We start from the raw sequence: 21,723 nt of genomic DNA, 5'->3' as shown, positions 1-21,723 counted from the left end.
TGAAATTTGTGTGAGTCTTTGTGAAGAACTTCACAATCTCCTATCCTCTGTCAACATTCTTTAAAGAACGTGAAATCCAAAAGTATATCGAGCCTGAAGAACCTGAACCTGAGCCACAGCCAGAAGAAATACCAATTCAAGGTATTCAGTTAATTGGACTTCCCTCTTCACCGTCATAGTCTTTATCTTCACATACATGTATGTTTTATGTTGTTCTGCGTGTCTCTCTCCATCTGTATGTAAGACACTGTTTTAAACATGCATTGCATTCTTATTCATCCATGTCATTTGTACGATTGATCCCATGTCAGTGTGGCTTACGGATACTTCCTTTGTTTTTATCAGTGCCTTTGCCGTATTTCTTATCATCTGTGTACAGTGTTTAAATTTTTGTGTTTGATGTTGGATACTGTTTTATGTTTGATGTTGGACGCTACTACAAATGCAAAAATAAACTTTTTACTTGATATGTACATGTTTAAATTTCTACTGGGTGTATTATATATCCACACACCAATTAACATACACATATACTAACCCTCTTGAAATACTCTTTCAAGAACCTGAACCTGAACCTGAAAAGAAGGTTATTGAGAAACCAAAACTCAGACCAAAGCCTGCACCACCTCCTCCTGCTCCACCAAAAGAAGATGTGAAGGAGAAAATGTTCCAACTTAAAGGTATAAAATGCCACTCCCAAGTTTTACTAATCTGCTTCAGACTTCTATTCAGCCAACCAAAACACTGCTTGTGAGACATGTATTATTTCTAAAAGTGTGTGTTTTCAAACACGATGGAGCTGTGGGACTTGCATAGAGACCCGTGTTTTTTGCTGCCTTCACGTGCTTTGTCAGGACATGCCTGACGGAATGTGCAGCCTGGCTCCTTGCTACCTTCATCTGGGACATCTGGATGCAGGAGATGTCCAGCTAACGTTCTTATGGAGAAACGGTTTTCTGATTTCAGAGTGTGATTGCTGTGCCTATCTTTGGGATCTTGAACATTTGGAATGTATGAAAAACGTTGCATGAAACTTTTAATGTTGTAGTAACAAATTTATACAAAAGCCAAAACTTTGTTCCTAAAGAATTTCATGTGTTTTTAAATATACTATAAGAAATATATTTATGGCATTGATAGTTGATACCTCCTATACCATCAAACAAAAGCATATGAATGACCCATCACGGCGGCCCCACTTTTTTTCCCTTTTGCAACTTAACCAAAGCCCAAACTGTGTCTTGTGGAGTGGCCAGAAAGAGTGGTGATGAAAACATTTGGTATCCAGCATCTCTTCATCCTTTTTTGTATTTAGATATTTCTTGGAATTGATGCAGTATCACTTAATTCTTTTTTTTTTTTTTTTTTAGTATCACTTAATTCTTAAAATGACATCTTTAGGGGTGCCTGGGTGGCTCAGTGGGTTAAAGCCTCTGCCTTCAGCTCAGGTCATGATCACAGAGTCCTGGGATCAAGCCCCAAATCTCTTCTCAGCTTATTTCCCCCTCTCTCTCTGCCTGCCTCTCTGCCTACTTGTGATCTCTAGCTGATAAATTAAAAAAAAAAAAAAAAAAACTTAAAAAAAATGACATCTTTAAAAGCTGAACTAAACTGGTAAAAGCATATCATTCTTTTTATGGTAATACAATGTTGTCTTATTGTTAGTGTTGTGAGATTTCTCAATCTAAAATAATCTAGGTACAATCTTAGTTGAGCACTTTTCCCATGCTCACCTATACACGTACAAAGCCAGAATCTTCCAGAGTAAAACTCCTTCTCATGATTCTTGCCCCTCTTTATCCCTCCTGGCCAGTAGGGGTAACTTCTGGCATTTTCAGTCAGCCATAGAAAATGGGCACGTCTTACAAGGGTACTTGTTGATTCATACTCCATGAAGACACACGCTTAATATACTTCCCTTAATATAAATTTATACTTAAAGGAAAATTTCTTCTTCTAGCAAAGAACAAAAATTATCTTCTTTCTCCACCAGGCTTAAACTTACTACTCACCATAAGAGTAGAAGGGCAATGTTTTCATGGTTTGAGCACTTGTGTGTTCTTTGGTGGCTGCTCTTGGCTGTTATCAATGCTGTTTGGCTGTAAGCAAAGCTTGGTTTTGACTGTTGGAGCAGATATTTAATAATTTGCTTCAGATTAGTATAAATATACAAATAATAAAATTAAGATTATATTCTTTAAAGCTGTTCCAAAGAAGAAAGTTCCTGAAAAACCTGAAGTTCCCGAAAAAGTGGAGCTTAAGCCTCTGAAAGGTATTTCACAATCTGGAAAATGCATTTCTATGCAGCATCTCTCCATCAGGCTCCTTCCTCTTCCTGTCTTCTAGAATGTTCTTTCTTTTTTTAAATCAGAGTAGTTTCATTTATTTCTTTTATTTTTATAGTTTTTATGGCCCTGGCTCATAAGTGTTGCTTCCTTTGTCTCCCATCAAATTTCATACATTCATGGATATTGTTTATCTGTTTCATCTACATATGTCTTCTTATATTTTCCTCAACTTAAAAATACTAAATGTTGCTGGTTAGCTGAAATTAGCTTCAGGATACACTTTAGGTTAAAATGCAGAGAGCTAATAGAAGAAAGCTTTGGAATTTCACCTGAACAACAGTATTTTAGCCAGTGTTAGGGTGCTAAAAATAACTCATGTCCTCCTTCTATATTATTGAGATGATTTGTAGGGAATTTCTCAGAGCTTTCCTGCCATTCTCTCCTTACTGACTCCAAGACGTTCTTTCAGACCTACAGATCTCACTGGGAATTTTAGGGAGCATTCAGGATTGCTGCAGGTCATTTTTCAAAATTCATTTCTCTTGACACAGTATTTTCCATGAGCAAACTTAGACTCTAAAAGAAAATACATGGATCTTAAATTTTAGAAATTTTTCTGTTAAAAATAAAATTATTAATTTTTCTAGTAAGCATAATGGGTAGCAGTATTCTAGTTAAGTAATTAACACATCCAGACTCATAAATTGAATGTTTTTGATTCACTCTGGAATTTTAGAAAAATCACTCTTCTGAATATACATTTTCTGACTTATAAAATGGAGATCACAAAATAATACTATGGCTGTTAACTATAATGTAACTGTAATGAAGGAAAAGCCACTTAAATATGAAAATGACATGTGATGACATATAGTAATTTAAAAAATAATAGCTGCAATGGTGTGTTCTGTACCAGAGTCTCAAATGTCAGTAAGACCTTAAAAATAAAATGATAATACAGAAAAACAAATGCAAAGAGTTCAAGCCTCATGTTAGGCTCCACAGCCTACTCAAAAAAACAAAAAACAAAACAAAAAACCTACTTAATGAATTGCAAATATCCTGCTTAAAGCACCAAATGGGAAGTTTTTTAGAAATATCTAAAAGTTCAGATTTCACATGAGTAAACAAATAGGACATTAAGTTATACAAATCAATAATGTTTTAAACTGACTTTCATTGACTACATCACTAGAGAGGTAAGGTGGGTCAGCCATCACCAAGCATTTCTCTTTCTTCCACTCAAATCCATGAGGGTTGTAGGAGAAAGAGGAGGCTTCTCCATATAATATCATCCATCACGCCCAACAGTCACCAAAGATGCAAGAGGGGATGAACTTAGAATTCCTTGGGTCCCTGTTAGTCTAAAGTCAAGAACATTTTCTTTTTTTTTTTTTTTAATATTTTATTTATTTATTTGTCAGAGAGAGAGAGAGAGAGTGCGCACAGGCAGACAGAGTGGCAGAGGGAGAAGCAGGCTCCCTGCGGAGCAAGGAGCCTGATGTGGGACTCGATCCCAGGACGCTGGGATCATGACCCGAGCCGAAGGCAGCTGCTTAACCAACTGAGCCACCCAGGCGTCCCAAGAACATTTTCTTATTGAAAAATGAGCTCCAACACCAGCTCTTAAATTCTATAGCTCTTTAATTTTAGATTAGTATTATTTCAAAAAGGAGATCTTAAGAAACGATATTTCCCTTCAGTTAAGAAAGTGAGAGTGGTCCTTTCCCAACATCAAGGTCATCAGCCACATCCCTTGGGTACTTCTCTCACCAGTGGAGAAGACTGGATAATGACATGAACACTTACCAGTATCATTTTAACGTAATAGACAGTTGGGGAGATACCAATGTAGATTTGAACAATCTACAATTATAGATTAGGGCAAGGATACTGTCAAGAACCCTGTGTTTGATCAAAGATTCATAAAGTCAATATAGAATAACATCTACCCTCATTTAAGAGGACTATATTTGTTTGCAGTAAATGCAACAGAATTTGTCACAAGGCTAGATAAATGTTTGCAGAGAAAATAATTCAAAGTATATTATTTGCTTTTAAATTCTGTGATATTATTTTGCAACAAAAATCATGCACTATAGTTAACTAGTTTTGAAAGAGACCTTTTTCTTGTTGAAATTTATTTTTATATGAATTTACTTCAAAATTTGCAATCATATTCTTTTAAGTGCCTGGAGGTGAAAAGAAAGTTCGCAAATTACTTCCTGAACCTAAACCTCAACCAAAGGAAGAAGTTGTTCTCAAAAGCGGTATAGTATTTTTCAACTGTTTTGTTAGCTTTAAATTTACAAAAAATAGGCCTGAAAGCTTACAAAATTGTTTCTGTCTCTTGGTTTTCTTTTTAATCAGACTACCTATTTATCAAAATTCGTTTATAGTTGCACTGAAAATTGGGAAGGCTATCATTTCCATAGCTTTTTTAAAAAGAAGACAGAAATTTTGTGAGCATTCACAGTTTTGAAGTTTACATGCGTAGATATAACTAAATTGATCATACTCTAAGCTAATAATAATGACCCCAGCTGTATGTTCATAGTCAAATTATGCAGTAAAATACACTAAGCCTATTGAATATTCTAAATCAGACCAAACTTTGTAAGTCTAAATTCAGTATTCAGTTTTAAAGTGTGATACAGAATCATCAGAACTAATAAATAATATTAAAAAAAACTAAACATGTCTTCCTACTAATAAAATCTTAAAGAATTGGAAGCAAGATATTCAGATGAGGAATCAAGTTCTGACATTTTCTTCACACAGAATTATGGGTATCTAGACTACATTTCTTTGGATATCTCCACTTAAGTAAACTTTATATTTATTTAAATACTCCTCATTATATTACCAGTGTTGAATTATGAATTCAGTTTGTTGCTATTCAAATTATTCATTCGGTGTTTTGGTCATTTTTGCACCAGCATTGTCTCTGAACAGCAGATTGTCTATGTACATGGATGGAAAGTGACTCTCAGTGCTATTTTAATAATTTGACAACCTTTGATTAAAAAAAACAAGCACTTCTAGCATAAGGGCTAATTGGCCAGTGTACCAGGTCGCATGCTTTTCATTTTCCTTGCTTTGTGTATTATTTGCATTTGTCGGGTGTGTTCAACATCTTCATTAGTTTGTTTGTCTTGGTTTACATATAAACCTTTTTGTCTTTTAAGTTCTAAGAAAAAGGCCTGAAGAAGAAGAACCTAAAGTAGAACCTAAAAAACTAGAAAAAATTAAAAAACCAGGTAGGAATTTCAATAAACAATTATCTTCTCACAAAATGGACATTTAACAAAAGGTTTATCTTGTAAACATCATCGGAGTTAAATATACACATAGCTTCATATTTTGTCTGTGAAACAGTCTGTGCTTTCCATCGTCTGCTTTCTGTTGAAATATCTTTATAGTAATTTTCAAATCCATTCATGTATTTTCCCACACTTCATTGCTGTTACTACTTTGCCCCTTGTTCTTCTGGTAGCAGTGACTATGAAATAATCAGTTCAGCTGCAAAATAACTTCATAGGAGGGTGTTGGCAAATGTGGCACAGAATTTGGGGTCTTTTAATGGGGTTCCTTTTTATCATTAGCCTATTCTCAAAGGGCGTATTTATTGGGAACTGTTACGGAAGTGATTTAGGAAGAGAGAGCTCACAGAGTTGGGATGCATGTGGGTGGAGTAAAATAAATTGAGGCACAGTCAAGGGGAGAAAATAGAAATGAACTGATACAATATAAGATTTTGTTAAAAGCCATTCAGAAAGCTTTTGAAAAATAGTTTGATTTCATTATTTCAGGTCAGTTGATTTCTAAGTATTCAAATAACACTAGAAAATAATCTCATTCTCTTAAAGTACCAGAGCCACCTCCGAAAGCTGTTCCAGAGGCTGAAGTACCTCCAGCTACTGTTACAAAAAGGGAAAGGACGGTTCCTGAACCCGTTAAAGGTACAAACTTAATGGCACTTTCTTAGTTGTCTCTAAAAATACAAATATGCGTCATTTAAAAAACCATCACACTGGCATTAAGATTTGAACACAGGCCCTTAATCTACTCATCGCATATGCTTTCATTTTCTTTATCATTTCACTCTTGGGTGTACTTGGCTAATGACCACCCACTTGTTAAATTTAAAATAAGTTTTAAGCACTAGGGGGAAAATGAATAATGAGATGCGTAACAACACTAGAACCAATAAAATGCATTACTATATTTTCCAAGTATCTTGTTTCAGATGCAAAATAAACTTAGATCAGATACTTGATATACTGACCATAGATGTTTAAATTCCACTATCTCCCAAGATGTATTAGGTCTGCCTAATTTTGGTTTAATTTTGTGAAAAACTTCAGAAGTCTTCAAAAAAAAAAACCAAAAACCCTTCAAATAACTTGCTTACAACTGTGAATTATTTTAGTGCCTGAAATTAAGCCAGCAATACCTCTCCCTGGACCTGAACCAAAACCAAAGCCTGAACCGGGTAAGCAAGCCCACCTCCAATGTCAACAGCATATTCCTTCATGCTTCTTATAAATAATGGGTCAAATAACAAAATGCAGCCCAGCAAATGCGAGGATCTAATTGGCTTTCACGAAATAATTCATGAAGAGGGCACACCCTGTCTGGCGAATAGAGAGGTACTCCAAGGAGGTAATACAGAATGGCGGGTTTTTATAGACAGAGGATGAGGACAGGAAAGTCATGAGCAAAAGACAAGGATTGTTGCAGAGGAGGTTGTCTGCTAGAGGCAAAAGCGGGGGCGGGGGGGGGGGGGTTGTTTTTTGTTTGTTTTATCATGTAGAGGATCTCATTCTTTCTTTGGGGAGATAGAGAGGACCCAATACACTCACTGGCTCTGATGGAAAGAGAAATTTGCTGGCTGACCAGTTAAGGCCACATATCTGTGGGGAGGTTGAAACTGCAATTAGACTGGGTATTAAGTCCCATTTTGGGAACTTGGTCTAAGTAACACCCCTTTGAGCCTGTTTGTTTTTAACAAATATGTAGTTATTTTAAAAAAACAAGGGATTAAAAGTCAGCATGCATCAGATGATTTATAATGTCCCAATGTATTTTTAGAGTATATTATTTTTTATTCCATATAATTAAATATATTGGGATATGTTGACTATATTACTACATTATACTGTATATAGATCATGCTATAGTTAGAATATACTATTCTCTGAAAAACTAGTGATTTGAAAATTTCAAAGTTACATCAGAAAAGGCAAATAGGCCACCAAATGAGATTTTAGGAAGAGATGAATGGACACATTAATGCAATGGACATCTCTCTACAGAAGTAAAAGTCATCAAACCACCTCCCGTGGAGCCAGCACCCACCCCCATCGCTGCCCCAGTGACAGTGCCTGTGGTCGGGAAGAAAGCAGGTAGTTATTCTGCGGTTTTCTTTTTGTATGTTTTTTTGGTGGCTTAATAAAAGTTTTCATCCTTCATTAAAATGCAGACCCTCTTTTGTTGAAAGAGGCATCATCAGCTGGGAGGGAAGGGTAATAAATTCTGGATTAAATTTTCTTCTTCTGATGTCCTTTCTCAACCTGATCTCTAACCCATGGGTACATACTGTGTTTTGACTGGAATATGCATTCTTTCAAAGCATCATTGCTTTATATGCTTTTGAAATTAAGTAATGAATGTGCTCAAAGCTGATGAAAACTCAGAAGACAGACCCTGTAAGGACATGCATACAGGCAGCCCACGGATATTCCAATTTCCCATGTGCCCTATAGGAATCATTTGTCACATTTTTTTTAAAAAAGACTGCACATTGGAGCACCTGGGTGGCTCAGTGGGTTGACCCTCTCTGCCTTCGGCTCCGGTCATGATCTCAGGGTCCTGGGATTGAGCCCCACATCAGGCTCTCTGCTCAGCAGGGAGCCCGCTTCCCCCTCTCTCTCTGCCTGCCTCTCTGCCTACTTGTGATCTCACTCTGTCAAATAAATAAAATCTTTAAAAAAAAAAAAGACTGCATATTAACAAAATGAAAAAGTTCTGGAAGTGGGTAGTGTTAATGATTGCAAACTGTGAGTGTACTTAATGCCACTGAATTGTATACTTTAGGATGGTCAAAATGATAAATTTTATGTTAGGTTTATTTTACTACAATAAAAAAGGGAAAGACTAAAAATAGAAGAATAAAGGCATTTGCTGAAAGCAATTTTTTAATCCTAAATATGTTGGTGATTTAGCTTGGTCACATCATTGACCAGAATGGGACTGAACAAAATATGCCTTCTTGGAAATAGCAAAGTATTCTCCACGGAAGCCACACAAGTAAAGCCAATTTCTCTTCATGCATTAATATTTATAATAAAGAATATGACTTACCCCTCCTGGTTTACTACCAAGCATAAAATAGGTCTAAAAATTTTTTAAATGCTGAGTTTTCTTTTTATTTCAGAAGCCAAAGCACCTAAAGAGGAGGCTGCCAAGCCGAAAGGTCCCATCAAAGGTAAGAGTCATTTCCCTGCTCCTAATTTATAACCATTCACTCTGGACAACTTCACATTCAAGGGGGAAAAAGTTTCAAAATTTATAACAATCTTTATTATTCCTAGTTGATTCTGATAAAACTAATATGTCTTCTGGTAGTTCAAGTAATATACCTCTAATATTATCCAAGTGGGTATTATGTATAATCAACTATATTTTAGCATAATGAACCCTATAAATTTTAGCTTAGTCCTCATATACATGGTATTTATACAGGACAGATAAAATAATTAGATCTTAATTGGGACATTTTATATTCTGGTTTAAAACTTGAGAAAATGAAGAATACTTCTTATTCACGGATTCCTTGTGCTTTCTCATTTTCCTGTCTGAAGAAGGCAGTATAAATTCAATTGGCCTTTCAACTGCCTCATCTTTAATTTTCTGTTCTTGTCTTCCAGTTGCTCTATCACTGGTTTGATCCGGTAGGCAGCCAAGTGTGTGCTTCTGGCCCTTAGGAAAATGCTAAATCAACATTTAACTTTCTTTTGAATTAGGTGTCGCCAAAAAGACTCCTTCGCCAATAGAAGCTGAAAGGAAAAAGCTAAGACCAGGAAGTGGTGGAGAGAAGCCTCCTGATGAAGCCCCATTCACTTACCAGCTAAAGGCTGTGCCCCTCAAGTTTGTGAAGGAAATCAAAGACATTGTCTTGACTGAAGCAGAGTCAGTGGGGTCTTCTGCCATCTTTGAATGTTTAGTCTCCCCCTCCACTGCAATTACAAGCTGGATGAAAGACGGTAGCAACATCCGTGAGAGCCCAAAGCATAGATTCATCGCAGATGGGAAAGACAGAAAGCTGCATATCATGGATGTCCAGCTTTCTGATGCTGGCGAATACACCTGTGTTTTACGTTTGGGAAACAAGGAGAAGACCTCCACGGCTAAACTTGTTGTAGAAGGTAATTTCCAGCCTGCCGAATATGATCCCTATTAAACTTTAACACAACATACCTCATTAGCAATTGTTTGTAACTTGAGCCAAAACCTCTCATTTCCAAGTTTTTTTTAAACCATCGAAGAGATAGTATGTAGATTGAAGTGTTTGCAGATCTTTAATACTGAAATTCTCCACAGAACTTCCTGTGCGTTTTGTAAAAACACTTGAAGAGGAAGTCACAGTGGTCAAAGGACAGCCACTGTACTTGAGCTGTGAGTTAAACAAAGAGCGCGACGTGGTCTGGAGAAAGGATGGGAAGATTGTGGTGGAGAAACCTGGAAAAATTGTGCCCGGCGTCATCGGCCTGTTGCGAGCCCTGACCATCAATGATGCAGATGACTTCGATGCTGGAACCTACACAGTTACTGTGGAAAATGCCAACAACCTGGAATGTTCATCCTGTGTCAAAGTAGTAGGTTAGTACTTGTCTGGGAAATTATGTTCTGCTAAATTATACTTACTAGTACTTCTTATAATATTGACAAAATGGAAGAGAGAATTTTATTTCCCAGACTCGGACCTTATCTAAGATGGAGGATTATCAACCATCATAGCAAGTTAATTATATCCAGTTTTGAGAATTCTTTTTTTAAAGTTCTGAAATTTACTAAGGAAGTTATTTCTGTTACTTGTTCAGGTCATGACTATTTTTTCTGACCTCATTTTCATGCAGAAGTCATCAGAGACTGGCTGGTAAAACCTATACGAGATCAGCACGTGAAACCAAAGGGGACAGCTGTTTTCTCCTGTGTGATGGCAAAGGAAACTCCAAACGTTAAGTGGTTCAAAGGATATGATGAAATCCCGCTGGAACCAAATGATAAGACTGAGATAGTAAGGGACGGAAAACAGTTATTCCTCAAAGTGAAGAATGCTACACCAGAAGATATTGATGAATACGCGGTGGAGATTGAAGGGAAAAGATACCCGGCAAAGCTGACACTCGGAGGTAAAAAAATCTTTCCTTATATTCTAAAAGATAATTTTGTGTGTGAATAAGGCAAAATAACATACAAAAAAAAAAAAAAAGGAAAGAAAGCAAAGTGTTGTTAGATTGTTTAAAGCATTGTGATTTTTTTATCCCTGACCAATACAGAGCGGGAAGTTGAATTGCTTAAACCCATAGAGGATGTTACCATTTATGAGAAAGAAAGCGCAAGCTTTGATGCAGAAATCTCAGAGGCAGACGTTCCTGGAGAGTGGAAACTGAAGGGAGAGCTTCTTCGGCCCTCACCTGTGAGTCATTTCCCATTTAAGTTGTCGGTCACACTAAATATCCACATTAGTCTGTCTTCAGTTTGACGTTCCAATCTGATTCAATGACAATGGAGTTCTTTGAGGATTCTAGTCTCAAAGAGGGGAAGAATTTTGATGCATTCTTTGTGGACAGCTCTGGCAATGTTTAAATATTTTATGACTAGACATTTTTACTCACTTTTATTAGTCATAATTTCTAGGACATCTGTAGACATGGGTACATGGATAAATGGAAAACATTTCTCCTCACCGGAACTTATCTCATTCAAATGCTAACCAAGACCGTTATTTTTCAGACCTGTGAAATCAAAGCAGAAGGTGGAAAACGCTTCCTAACTTTGCACAAAGTCAAACTGGACCAAGCTGGGGAAGTCCTTTACCAGGCACTGAATGCATATACCACTGCCATTCTGACAGTAAAAGGTACGTATGGGCTTATAGAATACGTGGGATGGTCTCAACTTCATTTCACAGCCCCATGCATTCTGGAAACCTCACTCTTAACGTTTGATTTTCAGAAATCGAACTTGACTTTGCTGTGCCCCTGAAGGACGTCACTGTTCCAGAAAGGCGACAAGCTCGATTTGAATGTGTCCTCACTCGAGAGGCAAATGTGATATGGTCTAAAGGACCTGACATAATCAAGGCATCTGACAAGTTTGATATCATTGCTGATGGAAAGAAACACATTCTTGTTATCAATAATTCTCAGTTTGACGACGAAGGGGTCTATACTGCCGAGGTGGAGGGCAAGAAGAGCTCAGCACGATTATTTGTTACAGGTAAGAGCTGATGAGATCTGGCCATAGTATTCCCCACGTAAGCACACAAACACATGACTGTAAAGACAGAATGCTGTGTGCCATTCCCAGCCTGTCAACCAGTGCTGTGGCTGGACCAGCCCTTGTGGTTCTTACTATGATTGTGAGATGCCCTCATAGTAACCATCAGAAAACAGTGAAAGAGACAGGTTTATTACCTACAGGACCTGGAAATTACACAGCACACCCAGGGCCACAGAGTCGGGGTTTTTTGATTTTGGGTTTGGGTTTTTGTTCTGTTTTGTTTTTTGTTTTTGGAGGAGGGGGCGAGGGATAGAGAGCAGGCTTGGGTTCTGCTTTTATTGAGGTTGAGGGTGAGGGTGTCTGGTTTTATGGGCTCACTCTTTGTTGGTAAAACATAAGAGCAGGAAGTTAAATTGAGGGAAGGAAAAGCAAAACAAAACAAGCTGTCCAAGTGGTCAGTCTTCAAAATCAGCCAAGGTCTCAGAAACAGAGGAACCTGTTGGGGGGCATGGTGGGGAGGGGCCCAGGCTGGCTGCTGCTCTAGCCTGTGGCTGGCAGCGTGTTCACTCAAGACGGCCATCTCTGAGGTGGGCGCTTAGCAGTCAAAGCTGAGGTCGGTACTTGAATTACAGAGAGAAAAGCCAGCTCTCAATGTTTATGCCACAAACACCAAGTTCTAATAGGGATAAGTGACAGTGGACACCATAATTTTACTGTCACTTCGTCACCAAAAGAAGCCCTCCCCCTTTTTTTAATGGAGGATAGATCCATTTGAAAAGGTGAATAAATGCTCTGCGAAATGGATCCTTTTGGCAGATTAGAGCAGACTATTTCTGAAGGTAAACTGTGTTTCTAAGCACATTCTCCACACTGAACACTGCAGGTATACGGCTGAAATTCATATCGCCTCTCGAAGACCAAACAGTGAAAGAAGGCGAAACAGCAACTTTCGTTTGTGAGCTTTCTCATGAAAAAATGCATGTAGTCTGGTTCAAAAATGATGCCAAACTCCACACGAGCAGAACCGTACTCATCTCCTCTGAGGGCAAGACTCACAAACTGGAAATGAGAGAAGTGACCCTGGATGATATATCCCAGATAAAGGCTCAAGTTAAGGACCTGAGCTCCACCGCAAACCTGAAGGTCTTAGGTAAACATGACCAGCGAGGACTGGGTAGCCAGTTTGGGAATAGCGAGGGGGTGGTCGTTGAATATTTTACCACTTGTGATTCCAGTAAACTTTAATCTTCATGTTCTCCTGATGATCTGCTGACTGGCTTTTCCAGAGGCCGATCCCTACTTCACTGTGAAATTACACGACAAAACTGGAGTCGAGAAGGATGAGATTATTCTGAAGTGTGAAGTAAGCAAAGACGTGCCAGTGCGATGGTTCAAAGATGGCGAAGAGATTGTACCATCAACAAAACACTCTATCAAGACAGATGGCCTGCGCCGCATCCTAAAAATCAAGAAGGCAGAGCTTAAAGATAAAGGCGAATACATGTGTGACTGTGGCACCGACCAGACCAAAGCAAATCTTAACATTGAGGGTGAGTTGCTGAGAATTTTTCATCTCACCCTCTCTACACACAGTGTATGTGTTCAATCATCCTAACGAAACTCTATGTGCTTCCAGCTCGACTAATAAAAGTGGAAAAACCTCTGTATGGAGTAGAATTGTTTGTGGGTGAAACAGCTCGCTTTGAAATTGAACTTTCTGAGCCGGATGTTCATGGCCAGTGGAAGTTAAAAGGAGAGCCTTTAACTGCTTCCCCTGTAAGTCGAGATCATCCGATCACACAGTCAGGGGCTTGCTTAGTTGTTTGGGGTAAAAAAAAAAAAAAAAGATAGGTTTCAGGTCTAAAATGTCCTGATGATTGGTAAGGATCACCAGTTATGACAGTGACATTCTTCTTACTCTGTCCTTCTACCTCTCACTCCGAATAGGACTGTGAGATCATTGAAGATGGGAAGAAGCATATTCTGGTTCTTTATAACTGCCAGCGGGATATGACAGGGGAGGTCTCCTTCCAGGCCGCCAATGCCAAATCTGCAGCCAATCTGAAAGTGAAAGGTATGCTCTTCCTGTCAGACACCCTTTTGTTATTTTCTCTGCAAGACTTCGAGGCCCCAAGCTGACCAGGGGTCGTGAACAGAAGCATAATCTGGCCTTACCCACCCCATCCTCTCTTTGCAGAACTGCCACTCATCTTCATCACACCTCTCAGTGACGTTAAAGTCTTTGAGAAAGATGAGGCTAAGTTTGAGTGCGAAGTGTCCAGGGAGCCCAAAACGTTCCGTTGGCTGAAAGGAACCCAGGAAATCACGGGTGATGACAAAGTTGAGCTTATAAAGGACGGCACTAAACATTCCCTGGTGATCAAGGCAGCTGCTTTTGAAGATGAAGGAAAATACATGTTTGAAGCTGAAGATAAACATACAAGTGCCAAATTGATCATTGAAGGTAAATATTCTTTATGAAATAGACTACATTTAAATTTTCATTTTATTTTTATAATTCCTCCTGAAGGATGGGAATTAATGAGGTTTTCTTTTCTGGTTAGGAATTCGACTCAAATTCCTCACCCCACTCAAGGATGTAACAGCCAAGGAGAGGGAGAGTGCTGTGTTCACTGTGCAGCTCTCCCACGACAACATCCGGGTTAAGTGGTTCAAGAACGACCAGCGCCTGCACACCAGCAGGTCGGTCTGGATGGACGATGAAGGAAAGACTCATTCCATCACATTCAGGGACCTCTCTATAGATGATACCTCTCAAATTAGAGTGGAAGCTATGGGGCTAAGTTCAGAAGCTAAACTCACTGTGCTCGGTAGGTGTTTTTTTGTTTTTTGGTTTTTTTCTATTTATTACATTAAACTCAGCAGAAATTTGTGGAGTATTTATTGTATAAGATAGTCTTCCAAGGGTTATAGTGCCTGGGAGCAGCCCCTGTCCTTGAGAAACTCTCACATGTGTTATCAGACATCTTCATAAAATTTTTTTAACCTAAAAATATGAGGACTTTCATGTCATGAAGACTCAAGCTCACAAAACAGCAGGTTCAGATCAGAAATAAAATTCTTAATTATTGAGCTCTGTCATGTTTAAGAGGGGTTATAAATACTTCCTTTCTCCTCACTTTATCAAACTGATTTCAGGAAAGTGTTTTTAAACTTCTTTTAATAGAAGAAACACAGAAGTTACATTCATCAAAGTCAGTATTTTTCTTGACCCCTTAATATCAACCAGATTACATACGAAGTCTAACATATATAGAAATTATTAATGGCAAACTATTGATATAAAAAAACTAATAATGTGAATCTGAAAGCTTAAAGGTGGACATAATTTGCTAAGGAATTAGAAATTTATCTGAGTCATGAAAGAACACATAAATATATTTTTGAAGCTAAATTTCATAGTGTCTTTCAAACTAGTGTCAATAACATACTTCAAAATGTAAGATAGATGGATTAGTTCTTGATAAATCACATGCCCTGGTTCCCTTTCTAACATACAGAGAATTTCTGAACATGAACATGTTAAATAAGAAAAAGCTTGGTACCGTTTTAAAGTATGCCCAGAACTCTGCAAGCTGCCTCTTGAACTTTCCAAGAGATTGCATTTCCTTGGTGGTTAATGAGACGTTTTCACTTATACTTTACTTGCAGAGGGAGATCCATACTTTACCGGAAAGCTTCAAGATTACACTGGTGTAGAGAAAGATGAAGTGGTTCTACAGTGTGAAATTAGCAAAGCAGATGCGCCAGTGAAATGGTTTAAGGATGGGAAGGAAATAGAGCCATCCAAAAATGTTGTCATTAAGGCAGACGGCAAGAAGCGCATACTCATCCTAAAGAAAGCCTTGAAACCAGATATTGGACAGTATACCTGTGACTGTGGGACAGATAAGACCTCAGCAAAGCTTAACATTGAAGGTGAGGAGACTCTTGTGAGCTCCAGTCTTGAAGCTGCTGGGGTTTTTTCTGCCAGAGGCTAATGACCCATGCCACCCGTTCCCTTTTCTAGATCGGGAGATCAAGCTGCTGCGGCCTCTGCACAGTGTGGAGGTGATGGAGACTGAGACGGCCCGCTTTGAAACCGAAATCTCGGAGGAGGATATCCATGCCAACTGGAAACTCAAGGGAGAGCCGCTACTCCAGACACCTGTGAGGCTATTTCTGAACTTGTCAACAACTAGAGGAGCTGTGTGACATAAAAAAGGATAGGCAAAAGTCAGAGTGCGTGCAGGGCATTTAAAACGTGATATCAGGTTCTCTATCAGACCTTAGGCCAAAGAGAGACAGTAGGATCTACAACTGTGCACAGACAGGCATGCTTGCTCTCCTTTTGATCGGCATACTGGTATAAGGTTGCAGATATCCTGCGATGCTGCTAGTTGGTTCTGAATTATACAGACAATGTCTTGCTTTCCTGGTAGTACCTGCCAACTTTATTTCATGAAAAAGAGCTCAAAACTATATCAAATCTCCTCGCTAGTTATTTGTGATATTCCTTTCATTAAGCTGGGATGGACTTGGAAAAAATACCAAAGATTGTTTCCTCTGAAACCTTTTTTTCTCCATTGGCACAGGATTGTGAGATCAAGGAAGAAGGCAAAATGCACTTCCTGATTTTGCACAACTGCCGCCTGGACCAGACAGGCGGGGTGGATTTCCAAGCTGCCAACGTGAAATCTAGTGCCCACCTCCGAGTGAAACGTAAGTTGGACGTGTTCCTAGTGAAAAGAAAGGATGTGCTCTTGCAGAAAATGAACGTAACAGTAATTGGATTTATTTAATTAATTAGAAAACATTATTGAGGTCCAGAAACTGGCTTTCTTGTATTTACTTCTTTGACCTCCTACTACACACAAGGTTCAAATTCCAAAGTTTTGGAAATTTCCCTGACCTTGCTGGCCTTTGGGACAAAAGAAACTTAAGCAAGTCATATTCTCCTGCTGTGTACTTTTTCCATTCAGAGCAGTAATGCATGCCACAAGGATCTAAGTGAGCACTCGAAAAGACCCCGTCCCTCAATGCCTGTAACTATAGCACTATAGAAAACTTAAGCAAGTCATATTCTCCTGCTGTGTACTTTTTCCATTCAGAGCAGTAATGCATGCCATGAGGATCTAAGTGAGCACTCGAAAAGACCCCGTCCCTCAATGCCTGTAACTATAGCACTATAGAAAAACTCAGCTGTGTGGGCACTCGGACTCAAGAAGGGAGGCGGGGTGCGTGGGCTAACATTTTTGGAAGGTGCGAAGTGTTTGATGGATATGGACAGGCTTTGTGATCGCGGGGCCCCTGTCCTCTCCCAATCACAGTCTTAGTTATTTTGGAAGTCACATACCACATGCAGCAAGAGGAACTTGATGCCTGGCAGAGACAGATGCAGCACAGATTTCTTGCTGACCTCGTGCATCACAACGGCAGGGCCCCTACAAATACCCACCCTCCAGCTACCAGCTCTCCCCTTCTCAGTACCAAGGGACCACATTCACATGAGAGTTAAAACGGTGGCCAGTCCTGCAGCTCTTTCCTTCTTGAAGAGAGCAACCATGGAGATTAATAACTAAGTGTATTCATTCTTTTGGAATTACAAAATGAGTGATCCCGAGCTGTTTCCTTCTTCTCGCAAAGCACGAGTCATTGGTCTTCTGAGGCCGCTGAAGGATGTCACGGTGACCGCAGGGGAGACAGCCACCTTCGACTGTGAGCTCTCTTACGAGGATATCCCAGTGGAATGGTATCTCAAAGGGAAGAAACTCGAGCCCAGCGATAAGGTAAAAAGCAGGCGTGTGGTTGCCATGGCCTGTCTTCCTTTTCTCTCATGCTCTCCATCTCCACCTGTATGTTCCTTGCTCTTTGTTCTTTCTAATGGCCCTTCTTCATCCTTGCCCTTCCCCTGCCCTACTCTAGCTTGATTTCTGTTGAAATTAGAAAGCAGATTCATCACATTTTGTTGGACTTAACCTGATGGTATTTTTATTGAAGTGGAAATAAAAATTTCAAGTGTGATAAGGTTTTTTTGTTTTTTTGAGGAAACGGCAAACGCTCATTAGCTATCAGTGATAGTTTGATTAACCGGAAGACAAGAGGGATCAAAAAGGCCTTCTGACCAGATGCCTTGTAACTACAGCCCACATTAAGTTTTGTGACTAATTTTCTCCATGCTCTCTAGTGTTCTGCATATAAGGGGATTAAGAAGAGAAGATGGAAATTCCATTTCAGGCAGTTGATCAAGTAGTTGAGATAACTTCTGGGCAGATTTGCTCTTCAAGCATTTCTCCAAAGCTATTTTTAACCCTCAAGTGCTTTGAGCTGTGCAAATTCTGGAATGCCAAGTGGACTATTTACAGTGCAGCTGACAGTTGTGACAAGGAGGGCTCTGAGGTTATCCACATGTGTGTGCAAATATACATTAGGATGGAGGAAACAACTACCTCTCAGTGTTTGCTCTTCTATGCTAAAATTTAGCAAGAAGTAAAAACTGAGATGACCATTCAGATAGACCCAAAACATAATTTCCCTAAATTGAGCTATCTGTTCTGCCCCCCACAACAGTCTGTATATTTAAATTATCTTTATAATTCTCCATTAATTTTGAATTCTTGGAATAAAACCTACAGAGAATGTCCAACATGGGTTGGAAATAAAGGGCAGTACATTATTCTAGAACTTTTTTTTCAATATTTAAGAAAATCATATCAAAGATGGCATCAAAGCTTCAATATAAATCAAACTTTTAAGAGGTGAAGGAATAAAAGTTAAAAGGGATCCAGGTAACAAAGAGTCACAAAGTTGAGTGAAGTAATTAATAAGAAGGCAAATGCCTTTGAACAACTGTAGTAAAACAAAACAAAACAACAACAACAAAAAAAATGAGTATTCTACCACAGAGATTAAAGGGGAATTCAGTAGCAAAGTCTGCCTGCTACACAGACAGTAATGGCCAATCGGTCTCCTCTTTTGCCAAGGACAGAAAAAGCCACTGTGCATTGAAACGGCAGCATGAGAAATAAGTTACATGTGAGGACACATTCCCTGTAGCAAGTTCTTCTAAATACTCAGCTGGGTGATAGAGGCATCTCCACCTTCAAGTTTGCTTTTTTTTTTTTTTTTTCAAAGATTTTATTTATTTATTTGACAGACAGAGATCACAAGTAGGCAGAGAGGCAGGCAGAGAGAGAGAGGAGGAAGCAGGCTCCCTGCAGAGCAGAGAGCCGGATGTGGGACTCGATCCCAGGACCCTGAGATCATGACCTGAGCTGAAGGCAGAGGCTTAACCCACTGAGCCACACAGGCGCCCCCCTTTTTTTTTTTTTTTTGAAATATACATTTGTCCTGTGAAGTGTGGCTTCATTGCTTTCATGTCCAAATGCACAGAACTGGCTGATCCTTTGGACGTTTGTAAACTCATGATTTCAATAGAGGAACACTGCTTAAGGACTATATTATTCTTTTGCTGTTGAGAATCTTTTGATCAAATTAAGAACTTTTTTTTAATTAAAAGATAAGTCTCATTATTTCTAATGTAAGAAATGTTACTATTTTAATTTGAAATGTAGATTCATAAAAAAATGTATCCACATTTTATTTAAATATGTATATATATGTATATATGGTCACTAAACTTCTTTCCAGGAATAAAAAAGATCACCTTACTATAATTCTTTGGGTCCTCCTTGTGTCTCTTTTGGCACAAGAATTTTAATTCTTTACTTTAGCCATCTAAAATATGAAACAGTTTAGCTGTTTGTGAACTTATTCTTGTATTACTTTTATGTCTCTTTTTTAAAAGAACTTAAAGAGGGGCACCTGAGTGGCTCAGTTGGTTAAGCATCTTTTTTAGCTAAGGTCACGATCCCCAGTCCTGGGATTGGGCTCCCTGCTCAGTGGGGAGTCTGCTTATCTCTCTCCTTCTGCCCCACCCCTCTCATGTTCTCTCAATCTCTCTTACAAAATAAATAAATAAATAAATGAACAAACTTACATATAACTGTGAAGTAATAAAAATCATTTTACTACATTTTGCAGGCTTTCTTTAAAGCTATCATAACAAACAAAATTCCTAACACCAATTTAATTCAGGCCTTTCAACTTCAGTTTACAAAATGTTTAGCCTCCAGAACTACAGCAATCAAACTAATATAGGGATTGTAATAGGAAATCAAAAAAGAAAATTTTAGAGAAAACTTTTTTTCTTTTGGCCATCAGTCCGAGAAAGCATGGCTAAGTTAATTGGCCTTTAATAATTACGAATTTAAACTTTAACAGCTTGGTCACATATTACATATCAGTCATGTATTACAGCAATATGCACCCATGATAGATTAACAATATATTAAAAGGATAATCCCTTAATGTTATCCTTACAAACATAAACGACCACAAAATTCAGCTTAGTTTTTCCTTTTTTGACATAATCTAGGTACATTGTAGATAAGCTATTTACTGAGAACCACTGTATTCTGAGACAAATTCTTGGTAAGAGAATAGTCTGGAGCAGCCTCAGAGGAATTTAAATGATAAAACAATGTGTAAATCCATAAGCTATTTCTGTGGATGGGTTGGAATCTGAAATACTTTAAAAGAGGAGCCTGAATTCACAGTCCAAAATTTATTTTGAAACATCATTACAAAAACAAATTTTTTTTTCCCATTCAAGCACCACGTTGAATAAGTAACTGTGATGCAGGACATCTTAATTACCTTCTCCTATCTGTTTGTATTCCCCTATTGTGTTTTCGACCTTTCTCAATTATTAGGTTGTTATATTAAATATAGCCATGCCTTAATTAAGGAAAATCTTCATATGAAACTTTATTCTTGACCTTTTCCTTCACACCAGAATAATAAATAATTTCACTGGTAATAACTTTCACATTATTTTTCATCTAAATGAACTCTTAAGTAGTGCAAAACTGATCTCAATGACAGGGCACAGCATCTCACAGACTCTTCTACGGGCAAACTAGAAGCAGCCCTTGTCCTCTTAGCATTATTACAGTGAAGACGGCCCTGTCTATAAGCTGATTTATAATGTGCAAGCCACAATTATGGGACCTAATGGCAGCCCATACAAATGTCCAAAGGACAATTCATAATCCTACAGCCTGCCTCTTCAAACCACCTAAGGCTGCATTTACAACAAGAATTCCTCACCCAAATATTAACAGTGATGGCAGCATTTGTCTTGATATTCTAAGATCACGGTATTGCAGCTTTCTATATCCAGTAATTTTTTCCTTCCTTTCATGATTTAGCTTTTCCAAGTTCTATCATATATATAAACTCTGTAGCAGAATGGAAGAAAATATTTATCTATATAAATATATATACAGAAGTATGAACAGAAATTCACCTAGGCATTTCAACATAAAAGGCCACCTAATAATTATGTAAGGATAAATAGGAAAGCCTAAAATTTCCTTAAAAGATTCCAAACTACTGGTTAAAATCATTTTCAAAGGCATGTGTGCCCTCTCTCTCTCTATATATATATATGTGTGTGTGCTTATAAAACAACTTGGAAAGAACTGTTTCAAATTATTTACCTAAGTGAATTAAATTTACCTATGTATGTATTGAATTGTTGTTTCATATAGTCTTAAATTGTGCTTTTTTTTCCCTAAAAAAATTAGGTGGTCCCACGTTCAGAAGGAAAAGTTCATACACTTACTCTGAGGGACGTAAAGTTAGAAGATGCTGGAGAAGTCCAACTGAGAGCAAAAGATTTCAAAACTCATGCCAACCTCTTCGTGAAAGGTAATTACAAGGCTTATTTTTAAAAACACGTGTAATGCAGAGGTTCATGAATAATGTCAACTCTCAATTATGAGGAGTACATAGATCATTAAAATCCACCAAGTATCCGAATTTTACTTTTTTGGCCTAACAAAATAGTTCACAGACTATT

At 38.2% G+C, this 21,723-nt stretch overlaps 1 protein-coding gene across 1 annotated transcript in view; it reads left to right on the top strand.

Annotated features, from left to right (window-relative positions):
- Positions 1 to 21,723, top strand: part of TTN (titin) — a 274,251-nt gene that overhangs the window by 154,224 nt on the left and 98,304 nt on the right. Inside the window, 25 exon segments of the mRNA XM_046018787.1 lie at positions 561 to 680; positions 2,204 to 2,272; positions 4,478 to 4,558; positions 5,477 to 5,548; positions 6,158 to 6,250; positions 6,721 to 6,783; positions 7,607 to 7,696; positions 8,728 to 8,778; positions 9,317 to 9,718; positions 9,894 to 10,172; positions 10,430 to 10,705; positions 10,853 to 10,992; positions 11,310 to 11,436; positions 11,532 to 11,795; positions 12,682 to 12,948; positions 13,085 to 13,348; positions 13,435 to 13,574; positions 13,746 to 13,872; positions 13,996 to 14,262; positions 14,363 to 14,629; positions 15,471 to 15,737; positions 15,829 to 15,968; positions 16,394 to 16,520; positions 17,445 to 17,587; positions 21,449 to 21,572. Coding sequence (XP_045874743.1) covers positions 561 to 680; positions 2,204 to 2,272; positions 4,478 to 4,558; positions 5,477 to 5,548; positions 6,158 to 6,250; positions 6,721 to 6,783; positions 7,607 to 7,696; positions 8,728 to 8,778; positions 9,317 to 9,718; positions 9,894 to 10,172; positions 10,430 to 10,705; positions 10,853 to 10,992; positions 11,310 to 11,436; positions 11,532 to 11,795; positions 12,682 to 12,948; positions 13,085 to 13,348; positions 13,435 to 13,574; positions 13,746 to 13,872; positions 13,996 to 14,262; positions 14,363 to 14,629; positions 15,471 to 15,737; positions 15,829 to 15,968; positions 16,394 to 16,520; positions 17,445 to 17,587; positions 21,449 to 21,572 — 4,260 coding nt within the window.

The sequence above is a fragment of the Meles meles genome, chromosome 9, assembly GCF_922984935.1.
Source record: "Meles meles chromosome 9, mMelMel3.1 paternal haplotype, whole genome shotgun sequence".
Lineage (NCBI taxonomy): Eukaryota > Metazoa > Chordata > Mammalia > Carnivora > Mustelidae > Meles > Meles meles.
This window is presented reverse-complemented; position numbering and strand designations above follow the sequence as displayed.